The sequence below is a fragment of the Atheta coriaria genome, unplaced genomic scaffold (genome assembly GCF_025399875.1).
Source record: "Atheta coriaria isolate IRGN ID8LTWV9N9 unplaced genomic scaffold, Caltech_Dcor_3.1 hic_scaffold_9_pilon, whole genome shotgun sequence".
NCBI classification, from domain to species: Eukaryota; Metazoa; Arthropoda; class Insecta; order Coleoptera; family Staphylinidae; genus Dalotia; species Dalotia coriaria.
This window is the reverse complement of record NW_027045451.1, coordinates 11,126,517-11,146,295: the sequence shown is the minus strand read 5'-3', so window position 1 is coordinate 11,146,295 and position 19,779 is coordinate 11,126,517. Positions and strand designations below refer to the sequence as shown.

Sequence of the window (19,779 nt, the reverse complement as noted above, 5' to 3'; positions counted from 1 at the left end):
TGACTTTATTCATGTTTATTCGAGCGAAGAGGACGCGCTGTGCTGCAGTCGATTCGCGATGATTTATGCAGATGTAAACATTGCATCATATTTATGTCGAGTGCGCGAAATGCATAAATAATAATCTGCTAGGCGCGGAGGCGGCGGCTATGAAATATTCATTGTTTTCTATATCGTCGCGGGTGAGCGCACGATGCTGCAGCGATGGACGCCGGAAGTGGAGCAATTTATATGCGGAGGGCCTTAAAGACGATTAAGAGCCCGGCCGGCGCACACACCCCATGGCCAACAACGAACAAGTGTAAACAAAGAAACTGCGAAACTATATACACACGAAACTAGGAGGCAAAGTTGCCGCACGCGCTCGCCAAAGTTTGATTTGTGGCGCGTTATCTTCGCGCTCAATGATTATACCAATAGAAAGTTGGTGGAAACTTTTGATGTGTTTTGAACGATGCGAAGGTGATGACGATGAAAGATGTGAACATTAATAATGCTCTTAATCACAAAACCAACATAATACACAACTTTTGTTGGCAGAAGAAGCTATAAAATTATCATCATCAAATGAGTTTACTTTTGCTCCAAAACAATAACGTATTGACGAAAAAAAGCAAAAAAATGTTTTTAGAAAAAAAAAGCTTTTTTCAATTAATTGGAAACTCTATAATTAAATATTTGATAAAAATATAGTGATTATGAATGTTACAAAAGAATTATCATCAAATAACATTAAATTTTGCCCAAAAAATGGCGTGGTGAGCAAAAATATTAAAAATTTCGCAAAATAAACCCATTTTAAATACTTCCAAATCTAAATAATTAAATATTTTACAAAAATCACACATATTAAATGCTTTAGAAGTTTTGCAAAAATATTTATCATCAAATTAAACTTAAATTCACACAAAAACAAAAAAAATCAATTTTTCTGAAAATAACTCAGTTTTTCGATAATTTTCCCCCAAAATGATTCCCGCACATCACAAATTTGACAAACATATTACTGTAATATGTCTTGTGCTAGTTTCCAATTACTTTCTCATCATACCACAACAATAATGAGATCTTCCAGCTACGAGTGCGTCTAATATATGCACGTAATATGCGCATGTACTCGTAATGTAGTTTTAATCCAACTGTCGAAATGCAACAGCATTTTAATTAAACGTCAAATCAATACCGCCGATGCAATGATGACTTGCCGATGCGCGCCTCGCCGCATAATCTAGTAATGTGCAAGTTGATTCTATAGTTAATTACGCGTCCACCGCGCGGATTGATTTTACGAAAATTGCCAATATGTATGGATATTTATGCATACAGCCTGATTCGCCGCAAAATCCGGCATTGCGAAAGGAAATCGTTCGCCACGTTTCGATTTTCTACACTGTGGTTAGGTCAGGACAGTTGGAAAATCTTTAGATATAGAGTTGAGTTCACTGAAGTAGCATAGAAAACAAAACACAGAAAAAAATCGAAACTAAAGCATCAGCGACAAAAAAGTTCTTTTCTTTTTAGTTGCGAGTCAAGTGTGGGGCTGAAGTACGGGAGAGTATGATACACTTATCCTCTGTCTATCGATGGAATCGCAAGTCTATATAAGCAATATGCACGCAGCATGCATAAAGCAGGAGGGCTTGGAGTTTGCTATCAAACTCTGCGAGAAAGTGCGGAAAGTTTTGCGCGAACAGAGAAAAGTAAGATGGGTTTTAAGTGGTGTTCGAAATTTCATAGTCAATGCAATATGCAAAGGCAGAACGGTGAGGTAACAAAGGATTTCTTGAGGTAGCCTTTAAGGAATAACCACAAATTCAGCGTTTTATTGCGAGTGCTTTTCGAAAACATTCACAAAACGATAAAATGCAATAAAAGTTTTGCACAATGCAAGAATTGCCAATTTGTATGAGTAGTGTTTTTGAAAAACTGTCATCTTATGCTCGGAATATGATATTTTTAGAGACATCGTTGTTTTGATGGTAAAAAATTATATTTTTGTTGATAACTTTTAATGTTTCAATCAAAAACTTTAAACATTCAGAAAAATGGAAAAATTTTACGTTTATTAAACGTAATTCGATCAAATTTGTTAAAATTTAGAATTTTAGGTTATTTTTATTTAGGTTATGTTACAAAAAACTATTATGCCTATTTAAAAGAGCAAATTTTACCGGATTTCAAAATAATTATAAAATTTACCGAAAAATCCTCTCGTATTCTTTAATTTAGTATGATTTGATGGATGATGGATAGAAATCAAGAATTGATGACTCCCGTGAATCTAAAAATAAAGCATGTAATTGCACAACACCAACTCCACCGAAAAAACTCGCATCATCACAAAAAAAACTAGTTTTAGATCGATATTTAGAGCTAGTTTGAAAGTGGAGTATGAGTTGATCCCACGCTCGCGATATACCACCCCCATCCCTGTTCCCATCCCCCCACACGCGGCGTGCTCTATCGCGACCCAAAACAACCACATCTCGCCCAAACTGGATGCAATTCGATTCAACCCAGTTTGGGCACAGCACACTCCAGCCGCCCAATTGCGTCATACTGATCGAAAATTGATCGGAACTAAATGCCCTTTTGGATAATTGTATTTGTACGCGAATTTCGGACATCGACACATAATCTCACCCTCCCCAGCAGTGGTGGCCATTTAAAGCACTTCCAGGAGTTGCACGAGGTGCTAAAAGGTCAGAGTCCACATTCGTGGAAATCGAGAGGTCGAGTAATGAGATTTGCCGAATTCGTAGCAACTTCCTCAGCGCGCTCGTTTGGATTTATAACCAAATTGGCGTCTAGTAATTATTATCGCCAGGGGTAGCAAAGGTCGAGTGGGTCGCGCGCGCTGAAATTAACAAATCGTTTAATATCGAAACACGCGATTGCAGACTTCCAGGCGCTACTCCGCATCTCCGCAAAACGAGGATCATGGGATAAGTACAGCGTTAAGATTTGCGCGTTTGCTAATTTCCGGATTTGCACGGATTACATGCGGAATTAACCCTCGGAATAAACATTACGTAACCTCAATATCTCAGATTAAATTTAGAGAATAAAAGTGTGATAGAATAATGCACGTCCGGAAGAATTTACGCGCTTGTCAAATGTCTAAAAAACGCGAATTCCGAGAATATGCAATTGAAGAGATTTCCGGAATGAGATGCAACTGTTTCCCGTGCGCCCTTTGTCCCCAATCGTCCCCTATCAGTCGCACAACCCGCGCGCACGTGAAGACAATGTTTGCCGAGCACAATGAACAATCCGGCGAAGTACTTTTCATTCGTTTCGATTCGCTGGTCGAGTTGCAAATACCAATTCCTGGCAAATAGAGCATTGAAGATAAATTAACGTTGCAATTTTCACAACTGCGTAATTAACCAGGCAGAATAAGTGAATAAAATGGAATGTTTTGTTTGCTATACCACATGGTGTTATATTGTGCTGTATGCTTGGTTGCCTATCCGTGATGAGCAAATGGCTATATTTACGCTACCCATTCTCGTTTTTTTTTTTCACGTTTCAAAGCGTTTTATTGTATTACTCGCAAATCACTTTGCGCGTGTGTTGATGTTGATGATGTGCTTGCTCATCGTTAGGTAATAATTCTCTTTGCATGTCCATGATGTCTGGGGGGTTGCATTCTTTTGCACGCTCGGAGTTTGTTCGCGCGTAGCTTAATTATCAAGGCATTTATTTGCGCAAAACGTCGCGCCGTCGCAAACAAAAACACCCAGCACCCGGCAAAAACTCCTCTCTGCTCGTTCAAAGCGTGAGATTAATTAATTAAACTGCAATTTGTATAAACGTGGTGGCAGGCGTGTATATACAATACTAATTAGTCGAAAGCATTTTTTTTAGTTGGCTACTAGTTGCGTGCAGCCGAACAAATATTTGTTTTAAAAAAGTTAATTGCAGCAATGAGAACAAAAAAATCTTTCACGACGTGATATTTTGTTACTAGTTGGTAGGTGAGTAATCTGATGCGAAATTAGTTTTGTTCAAAATCGTAACGTAATATTTAGGTAAAAATAAAGGCTGGAAATGTAACGCTACCGGTCTATTTTTAACTTTTTGTCTGTTTCAAAATGATGTAATCCAAGAAGATGGAACCACTAAGCATGCTAATCTCATGCGGAGTAGAAAAGTAGAAAATTCGCAAAACGAATAAATCTTGATGTTTTATGTTCGCGAAATCGGAGACATAAACGAATTTAATCAAAACATACAAATTATTACTTTTAAATTATATTTCTAGACATTATAAATGTATTTATATATATTTTTCTATCAGTTTAAGTCAAGTTATTATGCGCATAAATTTGAATGCCCGGCGCCTCCACTTTATGATAAATTGCAAGAAGAAAAAACGATAAAAATCTAAAATTAAAAATCCATTTAGTTAAATATTCTTAATTTTACCTCACTAAGTGCTCCCATTCTTTATAATGACAGTCCTGTTTAAGATTTATTTAAAGCAAAAATATTGGCAAATTTGAAGCAAGTCAAAGTTCAGAAATGGAAATGTGCCAGCTCGCACGTGGCTGCCGAAGAATCTAGAGTGCATAATAGACGTTTCAGCGCAAAACCTATTAGAGCAGCTTCGAATGTCACAACAATGAATGCAATTTCGTCGCCGAATACGACCGGAAGCCAACAGGCAATAGCGCAAGGCGCTCCTGCTCCTGTGCACTTAACGCGCTCATCGTTTTTTTTTTCTTTGCTTGAAGAGGCTTTTTCGGGCGTACTTGGGGTAACATTAAGCCCAGTAGCTATTTTATTACGTCGGTAAGGATCTAAGGACTATATAAATGTCATAGACATGCAAGCAAAAATTTAATTATATTATTAAATAGAAAAAAATTAAATTTTTGTTATTTTTGTGTGAAAAGTTAATATTTTTCGTATTTTATGTCCAAAATGCATTAGACTAAGTGATAACAATTAAATATCTATGGTTTAAATAAGAATTAAGTGTAAATTTTAAAAGTTCTGTGGAAGTTTAGCAGAAATAATGTAAACTAGGTCGAAAAATGTAAGCGAAGCGCAAACAAGACGACCCCAAAAACTCAAAATCTGCCAAAATGAGCATAAACGATAAATGCGGCAAAAAGTCGACGGCTTGCGCAAATAAAAATCCTCCCGTCGGCACAAAAGCAAATGCACTCATTCGTGCGAGTAGCTTTTAATATTCGCTTGCATGGCCCGCTGAAAAGTGAAATAAGCTCGCGTCGCGCTTTAAACTCTTTGCGCGCACATAACAGACTCAACTCTCGCTGTGCGATGGACGCGGATTTCTGCACGCGTAGGCATTTCCACTCGTTTTTATACAGCGCACATGACATGAACCACGCCGTTCATCTGTGTTTCAAAATCGTTACGCGTCTTAAACAAACTAAACTTTCGGCCGAAACTCGACCAGATTTTCGGCGGGCGCTCGTAAAACTTATAACGTACTGTGTTGGGGCAGGTAGATTTTGATCAAGACTTTAATCTAACAATAGCTGGCTATAAAACGATAACGCATGCAAACTCCGGAATAACGCTTTTGCCACGAGGCAAAGAAGACTCTTGATGTTGGAGGTACTTGTATGTTCAGCCAGCGTATGCACTATTAACTGGTGTGCTGCTAAAAGCTACGCTAAACAATGGGCGAATTCGTTTTTAAATATTCATATTACTCGCACCCTCGAGCGCCAAAGAAATGCTAAACTGATGTTACGTTCTGTTCGCTTATAAAAACTTTATCTACGTGAAAAAAGAGTTGTAAAACTATGTTTTCTACTCTAGAGCAGGAAAAATAAATGAAAATCTTATTTGCTATTATTGTTTAACTCAAAAAAGAGTAAAAATTAAATTTCAAAACGATAAAAATCAAAATATTCTTCAAATTCGTGATAAAAACAACTTTCTCATTGGAAAACATTGTTTTTTTAACATCATAGTGTGGAAAACAGCTTAAAACGCTTTAATTTTGTATAAAAAGTTGCCTATAGCTCGACAACATAACCTCAAAATTTTATACAAAAATATGAAAATTACGCGCAGACAAATGTAATGCATTGTTTTCCACTCTCCTAGTATGTAATATATTATTTCAACTCTTGTTACACAATATTCAATTTCAACCCATACGAAAAACACAAATAAACTGAATAAAAATGATGCGTTATGATAAATGACAGCCTCCGCATCCTTATTCTTATTATTATTTGAGATAACACCGGAAATGCAAGGAAACAATTCAATTTTTCACTCTAACAACCCGTTACGCCATGAAAGACAATCCATCTTAGTGAAATATGATTAGTATTGTCATCTGATGAGACCGTCAAAAACTAAACCCAATTTGAAAATAAAACCGAATCACTGTTCGCTGCTACAAACCCGTCGGTTAACTCTTTTAATTCACTTATCCAACAACGTTTGCTTTCCTTCTTTTGAAAACTTGATGCTTTGCTTTGCCGAAAATGCTACATGACGTTTCTATCTTTTATACTATGTGCTCGTATCGCTTACCTTTATCGCTTTTCATCTTCGAAGCAGGCGGGCGGTTCTTTTCACTGCTCCAGTGCTCTTGTAGAAAGTGGTGGTGGTGTCGCCTCGGGAGTTGAGCTCCGGCTAGTAGTCGAAATTGAATTCCATCTACAAATTTCTCGATTTCACTGTTTCAAAGTGTGCCAAACCTGCGTCGTGCGGATATTCCCCGAGTGAGTTTTTTTTCTTCCTCCAGCATGTGTACATGAAGCAAAAAAATAAAAGAAATAAAAAGGGTTCGAAACGTCAATGTGGGTGATCTATAGCTAAAATGGTTTGATTCCCAACTCACGTCGCTAGTTTATAATTTTCGATTTATTAATTATTGGCACAAACATTGGTCACAATCGAGTTTATAGGATCAAATATTTATGTACAACTTATGCTAATATCACCGTGCACCGTGATTTTTTCGTTTTAGTTATTTTTGCTGTGAGAGTTTCGGAATTATTAAAAAAGTGCACCATATATAAAGGGTTTCATCTTCTTGACAACCACGTCCAACATTGAACACTCAATTATTCTTTCTGCATATTCATTGATGGGGAGATGCTTTCGTATGCAAATCGATTCGATTTGCATCCAATGCCCAACCAAGCATGTAGGACATTACAGGACAGGTGAAGGTGTAAACATTCATAGATTCTATACTCTACACATTTACGGCTGGTCAAAGGCACATGCCTGGATTCTGACTGCACCATTGCGGCCAAAGCGCTTCGTTCTTCAACCCACGCTTGATCATCCGCTCACGCTGCATTTGAATACGCGCATAGACATCCTCGATGCTCAACTGCTCCTGTTTGTAGATGGACTTGGTGCCCACATCAGACCAGACACGTTCGGCGAATGCAGCCGCACGTGGCCACAACCGTGTGTCCAGTGACACGTGATCAGCTTGTTCGGTCCACAGGCACGCCTCTGCGCCCAAAACACTTTTTCGATACACAGGATCACCATTCCACGGCCGATGCATGTAAACAGTCTGCCAGGGTCTGTAGGGATCACAAGCAGCTCCACCATTTTCCCTCCAACGTCCATAACCACAATCTAAGTACCATGCGTCCACATGTGATATAATGACATTGTATCCACTCGATACCAACTCGGGTGTTTCTGTCCAGTCACTCCCACCCCACGCCTGTATCAATACCTCGGTTTTATTCAAAAACTTCGTCAAGTAGGGTCGTTTCGTCAAGTTACTGGACCAGATCATCACGTGCTTGGGACGCTTACCACCGTTGGCTTTCGTCACACGCTTCAGTGCCTCCACGGTGAAATTCCCCCACACATCAAATAGGTCCACGTAGGGATTGGTGCGATTGCGGAACTGTTGCCAGCACTCGAGATTCACCTCATCGCCACCGATGTGAAAGATCTCCGACTCGCCGGTAAGCTCGATGATGTCGCGGTAGATCTTCTCAAGCACGTCATAGACGTGCGGATTATCCGGATTGATTTGCCCGCATGGCGGCTCGCCGCAATATAAGCTCCAGGGTTGTACATTAACGCACATCACAAGTTCGCCAAGACCCTCGGCGGGTCCCCAAGTCCAGCCGTTGCCCACATGTGCGGGGACGTCCACTTCGATCACCACACGAATGCCTCTTAACCGCGCGTACTCCACCAAATCCTTCACCTCACTTGCAGTATAGACCATATCCGGGGAGTATGAACCGTATTTCGCCAACTGTGGGACACTAGGCAGCACGAGTGGAAAACTCTGTGAATCGGAGACGTGCCAATGGAATACATTCAATTTATTCGCGGCCATTCCCACTAAAACACGCTTGAGACTCTCCACAGGAAGAAAATTCCGTGCTGTGTCTATCATTAAACCACGATAAGCAAATTTTGGCGCGTCCTGGACACTTGCACCTTTTACAATTTTCAAAGATCCTGCCCCGGAAGCGAATTCATCCCACCAAATCAATTGAGATAATGTTTCAAGTCCATGACGTGCCCCGAAGAAATTATTCGCAGTCACAGTCCCAATCATATTCTCACCTTCCATACGCAGGATCAATTTATAACTCTCATCGGTGCTTAGTGTTAATTTTACGATATCACTGTGTTCAACAAACACTTTCACTATAAACTTATTAAAATCTCGCTGGGGAGTTGCAGAAGGTTCATTCTTTTGCAACTGAATCAGATTGGCAACATTAGAGTTGAACATGGCGAAGGAATATTGAATGTACGAACGCGCTGGTTCAGTCGCAGTGGTTTCGAACGTGAGCTGTTCACGATCGAAGCTCACAGAATGGCTGCCGAGCGTGGTGGGTCCAGTTGGTTGCGGCCATAACATAGATGACCCGCACAGCATGCTGCACGTGGTCAATGAGACGTGCACGCCGGTTTCAGTTGATTCTTTTCGAACGCAGCGCTTGTTTTCGCACGTCCACGTCCATCTAAAGTCAATTTTACTGTAAAAACAAGAGAATAATACACGTTAAGATAACTTGCGCATAAAACGCCAGCACAATTCCTTAATTAATTATCTAGCGCATTCATAAACACAAAAGAGACTTTTTCAAACAAACCTCAGGCAACAACAGCTTGGTATTTCTGGAGAAATCATAGCGGTAGCTTTAAGCACAGCGCGCTAATGTAATTAAATCGTTTCTAATTTAAGAAGTACATTAACGCTCGAGCCCAATTGTTCTTCCACGTAAACGCAGATAAATAGCCTGCGTCTCGGATAAATACCCGTACCTTTCGCCGGGAGATGAAATGCAGCACATTGCGCTGCTAGAAAACCAGAAAGCAGCACACGAATGGATAACGAATTTCCACGCTGGCTGCCGGGAATGATTAACTCGCAGCGGACGCTAGATTGCCGTTTAAAAAGCGCGCGCTCGCGTACTTAACGAGTTTTAAGCAGAAATTATAAGCTCGACATAATAATTATGTAAAACGCTTTATGCCCCTCGAAGGCAAAGCGAAGAAAGAGCGATTACAAAGCACATTATTCGCGGGTGTGCACTTTTTTCCTTCTTGTGTAGCGAGGAGACTTTGAAGCGCTTTTCATATTACACAAAAAAGTCATTACAAAGATCCTCGAAAGTCGTCGCGGAGAGCGGTCAGGACGAGTGGAAGTTGTAATTGCTAATGCAGACAACGTACACGCGACAATTTATACGAGTATGCCGCCGACCGCTGTGCGTCGAAGTGGAAAAAGGCACCGTTTTTGGTAAATTAGTTCGCGCCCAGCGATTTCTTTCGGATCTGCCTGATGAGACCCAACGTGGAAAGAGCATGCTTTATATATTATAATGGAATAAGAGGAGCAATGAACCTGAAGTGCGTTGATTGATGAAGATCGATGGAGTTTTTGCGTCGGAACGGATTGAATCGAATCTACGTACTCACGCCGAGTATAATACAAATTCCATTAAAATCATCCCCGAATGGAAGAAAAAGAGTTTGCCCACAAACAAACAAATAAACCTGGACGTGCCTACATAATGCATGCAATCAAATTAAACTCAACGCACATACACACACACTGGAGAGACGAGAATTGTTTGCGTAACAAAACCACCGAAGCAACTATCTGAGAACATGCAAGTTTAAAACGCAAGTGGACCCGGTTGAATTTTAATCCGTAGCGGAATGAAGTTGCACGTTCAAAGCGAGCTCTAAAGTGCACTACAATATGCAGCGCAGGGCAGTACTAGCGTAAATGTTTTAGCGTTGCATTTTGCATCCTCGCCGGACTAGAAAATAGAAAAACAGCCACACGGATTATTCATGTGTAACAAACATGTTGAAATGACAGCAACAGAATAGCACCATGTCGCGTTATCAACAACAACAAAGGATTGTTGCACATTGAGCAACATAATTGATCGCTTTCGATGGCGATTATGTTTGCGATTAAATTTGTTAATTAGCATGCGCTGTGCGCTCGAATGGTTATTATCTAACCATAATCATGATCGCCAGTGTTAAATTATAGCCTAGATTATACAACATAACCTTATTTTCAAAAAGGTGATAAAATTATGAAAAGTTAGGTTATGTTATTAGTTGAGGCTGGATGATTACGCCGAATTAAACCCGACATCCCGTCTTTGTTCGCTCGTTTAATGGCAACTACACGCGACACATGCTAATGAGCGGAACATGCGAACCTATTCGGAAGGTACAGCGACTCCGAAAGGTTTCTCCATGAAGGAGAATAGAAGTCGTCACACACGTGGCCAATACAGACGCCTGCGCGTGTAATAATCTCGAAATCAGAGCATCAGAGCAAGTTAGTAACAGCCTCCCATGTCAAACTATAATTCCATGCCAAACATTGATATGACATTAACTTTTGCGCACCAAAACCGCCGCTACTACCACAATCACGCAAAGGTTCTCATTCTGGTTCTATTAACGCGTCGATTTACATGAGTGCAAGAATATGTCAATGCTGTAGTAGTGTGCGTTGATGCTTGCCGCCTCCGTTACTCTGTTACTAATAATGCAGCGGAACGACGTTAGTTCAGCTGAAATAGAACGCGCCGAATATGAATGGAAGCGTTTGGCGGTTGTGGCAGAGGAAAGCAGAACGGGATGATCGTCATCGGCGGCGGTGGCGGTGGAGGCGGCTGCGTATGTGGGGCGAGAGATGACGCGTTCGCATATTGTATTTGGCACGTGACCGCATTCAGCCAGCCGAAGCCACACTGGTGTTCGCACCGATTCACATTCACACATTCCAGCGCCGCGTGCGTTGGGTTGCCGCGTTGCGATTTGAGTGTATTAACTTTCCGCCCGGAAATCTTCACATATTCTCACCCATTCACTCCGCAGATCGTAATCATACCACAGCGCACATACTCACATTTCTCGCCGGTATATACTCTCGAAACAACATTAGTAAATTAAAATCAAACATGCACCTGTTTCACTGTTTCAATACACATTACATACAACGCCATCTGTTGTACAAAAGTGCAATATATGTAAAATTTAGGTTATGTAGATGTTTTTTGTGGTTTTTAATAACCGCGAAACGTTTTGAGGATAGATTAAAACATATTGCGACATTTTGGGTTTGCGTATGTTATTAAAACACATCCGTTGAAGCTTTCCGCGTTTAGATTGCACATGCACTGCACAAGTTTACCAAACTAAGAAAATTACGATTGCAATCAGTGAAGTATTGATTTTCGACAAAATTATACCAAATTAACTAAATCAGGACTTTAACACGTTGAGGACGGCGTGTACCACCGGTGGTACACACACGTCTGGTCTGTGGGACGGCGTGTACCACCGGTGGTACACGGCTCATTTGAAACGAGACTAATTCATTTTTGACTACGCCACTGGTTAGGTTATATCTTTTCCTCGTTTCACCTATACAATCAGGGCCTTGCATCTTTGTCATCAAATGTGTCACTCAGATTACATATTATAATAAATAGTGACCGACCAAAGTTTCAGTCTTGGCTTCAAATTTGGTTTCGGCCAAAAATTGGCTGAAACTTTTGGCAGAACCGAAACTCAGTGTTCGTGAATTATCGTGCGTTGTTCGGCTAACTCGCGGCTAAGTCGTGGTCGTCACTTGCCATCTCAGTTCGCACATAGTTTCGGTCGGACTCTAAAGATAAAGGCATTCATTACAAAGAAAATAAATAAATGGCGACGCAACTGCAAAGACAATCGCTTTTTGATACAGCAATGCATAACCACCAGTGGCGCACAGCTGAATTAATTAGACGGAGTTGAAAATGCTCAAACGCCGCCCGATGCGACAGACACCCAAAAACCGCGCCGTCCTCAACGTGTTAATGAAATAAATTTATCAAGTAACGACATCTAGTGATGAAAAAATTTAACCGGTGTTATCCTAGCATCTTGCCTCCAAATAGAGTCCTAAAACAACTATGGAGATGTGACATCGTCAGCCAAACGAAGGTTGACTGCGAAATTACTAATTCAGAATTCACAATCCCCGCATTGCACGTGTCTGAAGACATGCTGGAAATTGTTTGCTCTTTTCTCGCCGCGTAGCGCAGCAAAAACTTAATCCAATTACGCTAAATATTGCGTTCTGTGTCGCACGTCTTCATGTTTCCATGTCGTATGACACACAAACCTAATGGAATTGCAACAATGACAATGCAAACACAACATTGTGCAATAGAAATTGCAGTAAACTACAAATTTCAAACAATTTGATAAATCTAAACCTATGTGGAGTATTTTAATAGACGTCCAAATCGAGGAGTTAAATTGGATCGCAAAAGGCACAAAGCGGGACGCGTCCCAACGGGGTCAAAGGTTGAATTGTCAGAATAACACACCGGCGCGGCCAAAACTAACAACTATTAGGCATTAGCCAGAAAACCTTCAAACTAGCAAGCAAACAAAAATACACGTCTAGCCAGGTCAGAAATACCACTTCAATCTCGAATCCAAATGGTGGAGGCGCCGCCAGCCACAAAACATTCAACTAACTTCGGAATTAAACTTACGCGTAATGTGTGTTTGAGTCTTTAGATGTCACAACTGGAACAAACGTCTGTAGCGGTACGCTAGTGGGTGATGTAGGCTGGGCCCAAAACATATACAGCAGGAATACGCAGCCGATCATCATGATGATCGCGAGGAAGCGGCGCAAGTCGCCCGGAGCGCCCATTCTACGCCTGAACTGCAAAAAAAGAAAGAAAACATTAGTTTCTATCAAAACCCTCCAAGGCACGCCGAAACCACAAGTTTAAAAACTTTGCGAAGTCAATCAAGTGGAAAAAACTTGATTAACGCAATTAGTCAATGTGTTAGTTGGTGTAATTAATTAGTTCCGAAGTTTGCGCACGGCGAGGAAAATAATTCAACCTGATGGTATTTATTAAGTGACATCAAAGTGCATGGAAACAGTGTTTCAAAGTTGAAAAGTGCTGATTACAATTCAATACTTGAGAATATTGAGTGAACGTGTTTCTATGTGAGGTGGTATTTGTTGTAAAACGTGATTAATTGTAGACGCGATAATAAATCGCTTCTGCGCTCATTCGTGACGCGTGTGCCAAAGCTTTTGACGCGTTTTAACATCATAATCGGCAAGACACGCTCGCGAAATCATTAATCTCGCATCCACTACTCGCGACGCGAATAAGATTCCCGACTCTACTCGTACCAGGAGCGTGTTAAACGTTTCGATTTATAATGCACACTATCAACGTAAAATTTTCAATTTTCCAAACGCCAGCGACGATTTAATTTGTAATTACCCGAGCGACGCGCTGGGCACTCACATTTTCAACCATTTCCATCCATGTAGCAAAAATATTTATTTTTTTAAATTGTGAGTGACATTTTTATAAAAACAATAATTACATACATGTGTCATTGATTTAATTTCCATGGATATTTTTAGACTTTGTTTGCTTTGTGTTCGAGCAATTAATTTCTCGAATTACCGCTGATTTTTATTATGCAGATGCTTTTGTGGAGGCGCCGGGCCGTCAGCGAAGCAAACACTTTAAAATTTCCGTTCGATTTACTCGCGATGCGCACGTACAAAAGTGGAAAGCTGTTTAAATCTCATGAATATTTCCTTTCCTCACTTTTGCGTTTTTTTCTGCTTCAACAATGCAATCGCAGTACGTGTAAATATTTGCGATTAAAATCACAATAAAATTTTTTTACATGAAACAAATTTTTCTAAATCTTAACCCCAGCGATATCAATCTAAAAATATGAAAGCAAAAAGGTGAAATAAAAATGTGTTCTAAAAATACTGACATATTGACAGCTCAAAATGATACAAAGCACCATCTGCTAACATAAAATATCAGATTTTCACTCCGGACGTACACATCGACATTTTTTTCATTTGATTATTGACGAAGTGCCTTTTTGTAGATTTGCACTCGCGGCGCGTAGCGAATAAAACAAGTTGACTCCAACTCAATGTTGTTTCGCGTAATAATTTATGTGCAGCTTTTTTGACTTGCCTGATATATATCGAACTCGGCCCGATCACGTTTTCCCTTCGCTTCTTTTTCGCCAAGTCCCCGAACGCAGGATTAAAAAATGCGAATCCGACAAAAATAAACCAAAGAACAAAGAGAAGAACGAAAAAAATAGGTTACACAATTTGTAGTTGTAGTAGTGGAAGAAAAATTCCGATCGGACCGAGCGCAAATTCACTGGAAACACGAATAACGCACATCAGCTAACAATCTCCTCGTTTTTCACCCTTGTTAGCCCGGAAATAAAATTATATCACTGACGTTGGATAAATTATTACAAGAATGGAATTTGCGTGCGTCGAGAATTACGTTTATGACGCGTTATTAATAGTTAATAGCCACGGCATTCCTCGACTATCACCGTAATTGATTATTCATTGGTTATTGCGAGAATGTTTAGCACCGGGCAACAGTTGCAGGCGATGTTGGTGGAGGCGCCGGGACGCATTATAAATTTACGCAGCAAGTCCAGGAAGCTACCCGCGACCTTTCCCTAGTTAGCAAGCAACACGGAAATTGTTCATCATTAGACATTCGACATTTAACTCGACACTTTCTTGTTCAAGAAATTTTCCTCGTTTTTTTTTGTTTTGGTAATTTATTTAAAACGCGCTGTCTAACACCCGGCAATTCCTAAGTCGTTTATCTTTTATTCAATGTCTGAAAAATTCAAATTGCGTCACACGCAAGCAAAAAAAAGTAATTACAGATTACGCGCGTTAAGTTAATCAATGATTTAAGTTTCTCGCTCGTAAAAACTTTCGAGGAAGTAAATTGATGCGATTAATTACTCAATAAGTCAATAAAAGTGAAGCTGTAAATTGAAGGTAATAAAAAGTTATTTTTATGCGCAGAAATGCGAATTTAACGAAGTTTATTTTAAGATTTAATTTTAGGAAGAGTTGAGTGATCAATTTTAATTTTATTTGTTTGTTCAATCTACAACGGCGTGATTTCGAGTGCAGTCGGCTGTAAAGAGACAATTTGTGTGCCAGTGGCGAAAAGTCAAGTCAAGGTCGAGCCAATAAGAAGCTTACAAGGAAATGTACGACTTGAATAACGATTTTTTCCACAGCACACTCAACGGACATAACAAGTAAAGGGTAAAATTAACATAAACTGTCGTCAGTTAGAAAATGAAAATAAAATTTTTACATTTTTGTCGCTCTAGGGCTGAAAAATGACTTTTACACATTTAAAGTGAAAAACAATAAATTTTGTATACATAATATTTTGTATACATAATATATTATTACAATTTTCTATTAATAAAGCAATAAATTAGTTTTTTCGCAAAAAATTGAAAATAAGCGTTACAATTATTAACTTTTACACGAGTTGCGATGAAGTTAAAATACTCGCGTATGAAATTAATAAGTTAAGAAAGTTTGTGCTTACGAACGATGCTCGGTGGCGGCGTGGAAGTCGACGGAGCAGCGCGGGCAGCATTTTGATAATCTATGCGCAATTTGGCCGCAATATATTACGCACGCATTTTTCGCCTGCATCGCGGACGCGCGCCAAGCGCGTAATAATAACCGTCGGTAACGAAAAAAAAAAACCACACACCACCACCACCACCACTAGTACTCAGTCTAGAACGTAGACTAACGAGTGCGGCGGGCGGCGGCGTGTGGATCGCATCGCATCGGAAAATTCAATATTGAGCCTACGCGCCCGTCGCACCGCCGGCGATTAGTCGCTCCTAGTTCTAGGATACATGCAACATACATGGCCATGATAAGAGGCAGGCGAGGTAAAGTGTAGCTCGCGTGCAATATTACACATCGACCGACCAATCGACATCAGCCGACACAAACCGGACAAACATCGTTAAATCAACGGCGATTATCAGCGTGGCGTATCAACTTTGGAAGATAAGGGAAAAAACAGCGGAAAGATATTAACGCCATCTGGCAGAGGCTTTTTTTTCATTTGGGTTATCTACTTGCTTTTGATAAGAAAACGTATTTATTTATATAAATGCAAACAAAATATTTGCTAATTGAATTTTTTATATTTTTGGGGGAAATTTTTGTGCTTTTGGAGTTTTTTTTGTAAAAAATGTTAAAAAAACAGTTCAATATTTTTGGTTTTTTTCAATTTTTGATTCTCACGTTATTTTCAAATACTTTTTCCTTTTGTTTTCTGATATTTTCTCAAAAAATTGCTGTTTTTTTACTTAATAATACACCAACAACGTCAACCTTGTTTTATGCATTGAGCAATACCCATTTGCGTGACATTTGACGGCTGTTTCCACACAAGGACTATGTATTTGTGATAAATCACTACAACTGCCCACCTAATTATCCTCCGAGCGACCTATCGCGCTGACAAACGACGCCCAGCGCGATACCTCGCGGTCAAATCACGGATCAAGGCCAAAGCGACTTTCTGTCTCGTCAAATGCCACCTAGACGCATTAAATGCGTCGTTAGACACCATTTTATAGTTCAATTAAACTCCTTAAAACAATTCATTACCAAAAAAATTTTTTTTTTGCTTAAATATTTCATAAACATGAATTATTACCGAGAGATTACGAAAGCATTAAGCGTGGCATTGAAAAAAGGCTTACATAAATTTAATTTTCGTGACGAGCCAAAGGATATAAGAGAATGAAAAAATCCAATCAATCTAAAGGACACGACATGAACATGAAATGACGTCATTCCAACGTCATAACATCTACGCAAGTTTAAATCAATATTGAACGTGTGAAAACGCAGGAAATCATCACAAAACGTTAATTTATTTACAAAGGAATGTAATTATAAATATTATTGCGTAATATGGCGAGTTGTGATGCGCGAAACACGCAAACGCACCAGCAGCACACGGTATAAAATTATAATGTTGTATAAAGCGGTGGAGGCGCCGGGCATTAGGTGCGGTCGCCTACCACAACAGAATATCGATTATTACACGTAGAAAAACGATCGACGTGGCCGCGAGAAACGAACAAAACTACACGACGGACTGTTTCCGACAGTCGGCGTACAGCCAGGATGATGATAGGATAATATATTGTGAAAGTGTGTATGTTACGCAATAAAAATCAAAGTAATTAGTTTAAATATTCAGTTTAAAATGAAATATGAAGAGATTTTAGTGGCGATAATAATAAGTGTGGTTTTATTTAGTTATAGATCGCAACGTCGTCGTTTTCGCCGCGCAGGAAGCAGGAAACAACAAAGTGGAGTGGAATTCGTCGCGCGCCGGCCTCAACAGAATGGAAAGGACATGCGGCACATAGTGTTGGAACGGCACCGATACGGCGCTCTATACGAGGTAAAAAATTTTTTTTTGAAAAAAAAAAAAACTTGGTTTTCTTAGAAACAACGCTTAATCAACTTTTCATTAACTTTTACTTTTTACTCACACGAAAACACAATCAATTTGTTTCGTGTCGCCATCGATTATTTAAAACCGTTGTTAATTAAAAAAGAAAGCGAGATAATAAGTAATAACTTTTTTTACGTTTATGAGGAAGGACATCAAGTTTTTCCATTAGGCGTTAAACGCGCGTAAAAATAGCCCGAAAGACAAACAAAATACAAAAATAGAAAAAGAATAGACTATCATTCGGAATGATCTCCTAAATGCGTGTTGGCGTGTTAACAGTCAAAGCGGGCAACACGACCAGCACTCAATGTCGAAATTGTCCTCGTCAGGAGGCTTGGAATCCGGTGATATCTCGATATGAGCAATAATATTTTTAATAAAAGACATAACAACACGTCTAACATCGGTTCCGAGGAGAAATTGGGTCGTTTAACGTTTGCGCAGGAAAAGGTAGACAAACACAGAGATTTTCATTCCGCCATTTCGCGTTTCAATATTTTCCCCTTCATGCTCATGCCTGCATGAGAGAGTATTTCATATTCGGAAACATTCCGAACGTAACATTTTTACGATTTCGTATTAATATTTTTACAACTCGGGATACATAAATACAAACACGCTGGAGAAAAACGCTGTGGGCCGGAAAGGGCAAACGGGACCGCCATTATGATTAGGTCACCGGAAGTGAGGCCAAGAGGTTTTCTCAAGCACGCATAAAACATAAACTGCGTATATGAAATGCGTATAGAGGAAGAATAATAAGAATTCAACGCGTCGTTCAAAAACCGGAAAACCGGAAAAACCCTAATATATCGTGATTGATGCGCATAGAAATATATTATCGCTTATTATTTACAAGGAAATAAATTTTGTGGGGAAATTTATTATACATTGGAGTGATTTCCGGTTCATGTAAGGCCATAACATGAACTTACATGAAAAAATATTTTTCCTTTCAGTATAAAAGAGTCTTTGAGAGAATATTAAAAATTCAACGCGTAGGTCAAGAAACCGGAAAACTTCTCATTCACCGTGATTTAAAAACTTTCTTGCTTTCGAAAATGAATTTCTGTCAAAGTTATTAATATTAATTTATTTTTCCGGTAAATTTCTAATGATCTACTTACATGGAAACATTTTTACACTTTCAAGCACCAAAACTTTCCAATTATTTATAGAAATATTAACAATCAGAAACAGGAAAACTTTGGATTCGTAGAGATTTTTCCATTACAAACCGAATAAAAGGTTATTATGCATAAAATAAATTTCACTGGAATTTATATACTTTATTTTGCTTTTCCGGTTAAATTCTAATGATCTATCCACATTTCCAACGTTACACAGCGCATACGCTTTCCAACTATTCAAAGTATATCCGAACCTTATATTTTTATCACAGAATTTTCCGGAAAAATACAATTTCTACAAACTTATTACTTGATTCGATTCTGGAATTACGATGCATTTACTTTTATTTTTTCAAGAATTGTTTGTGGTATTGCGGGTTAGAAACACGACAACGAAACATAACAAAGAAATCAGATAAATGATACAATTAGGTAGTAAAAATGTTGACCGCTTTATAAATAATCGAGAATACTTGCATTTAGATTACAAACGATACAATCGTTGATACAAACAAACGGAATATTCTCGTGAATTAATAACAGGAAAATATATTTAATAGTTTAATAGCCTTTAGTTTATACCTTTATGAAATATATTAGTTTTTATTCTACGTACAGACAATCGATAAGTAACATTTAATTTATTTTATTTAAAAAAATATTTAATTTTCTTTTTTTCTCCATTTTTTTCTTTCTTAACTGGCTCTTGAGTAAATACTCGTTTAATTTAATTCGTTGCGATTCCCCGGTTTATCTTGTGACAATTTGTACAGTTCGCATAT

At 39.1% G+C, this 19,779-nt stretch overlaps 2 protein-coding genes across 5 annotated transcripts in view; one reads left to right on the top strand and one right to left on the bottom strand.

The window, feature by feature from the left end:
* s-cup (spermiogenesis-related protein stanley-cup) overlaps window positions 1-19,779 on the top strand; it is a 34,155-nt gene that overhangs the window by 1,173 nt on the left and 13,203 nt on the right. Inside the window, exons 1-2 of one of the 2 annotated variants that reach the window (XM_065311165.1) lie at window positions 17,286-17,585; window positions 17,666-17,813. The gene's annotated coding sequence lies outside the window, so the exon portion shown is untranslated. Of the gene's footprint in view, window positions 1-17,285; window positions 17,586-17,665; window positions 17,814-19,779 lie in introns of those variants that run through there. The other variant, XM_065311164.1, reaches the window with a different exon arrangement.
* fdl (fused lobes) overlaps window positions 6,843-19,779 on the bottom strand; it is a 37,800-nt gene continuing 24,863 nt past the window's right edge. For 2 of the 3 annotated variants that reach the window (XM_065311148.1, XM_065311146.1), the window contains exons 2-3: window positions 13,020-13,195; window positions 6,843-8,972 (exon numbers count right to left, since the gene is read on the bottom strand). In XM_065311148.1, coding sequence (XP_065167220.1) covers window positions 7,217-8,972; window positions 13,020-13,183 — 1,920 coding nt within the window. In that variant the 5' untranslated portion in view covers window positions 13,184-13,195 and the 3' untranslated portion in view covers window positions 6,843-7,216. Of the gene's footprint in view, window positions 8,973-13,019; window positions 13,196-15,917; window positions 16,061-19,779 lie in introns of those variants that run through there. The other variant, XM_065311145.1, reaches the window with a different exon arrangement.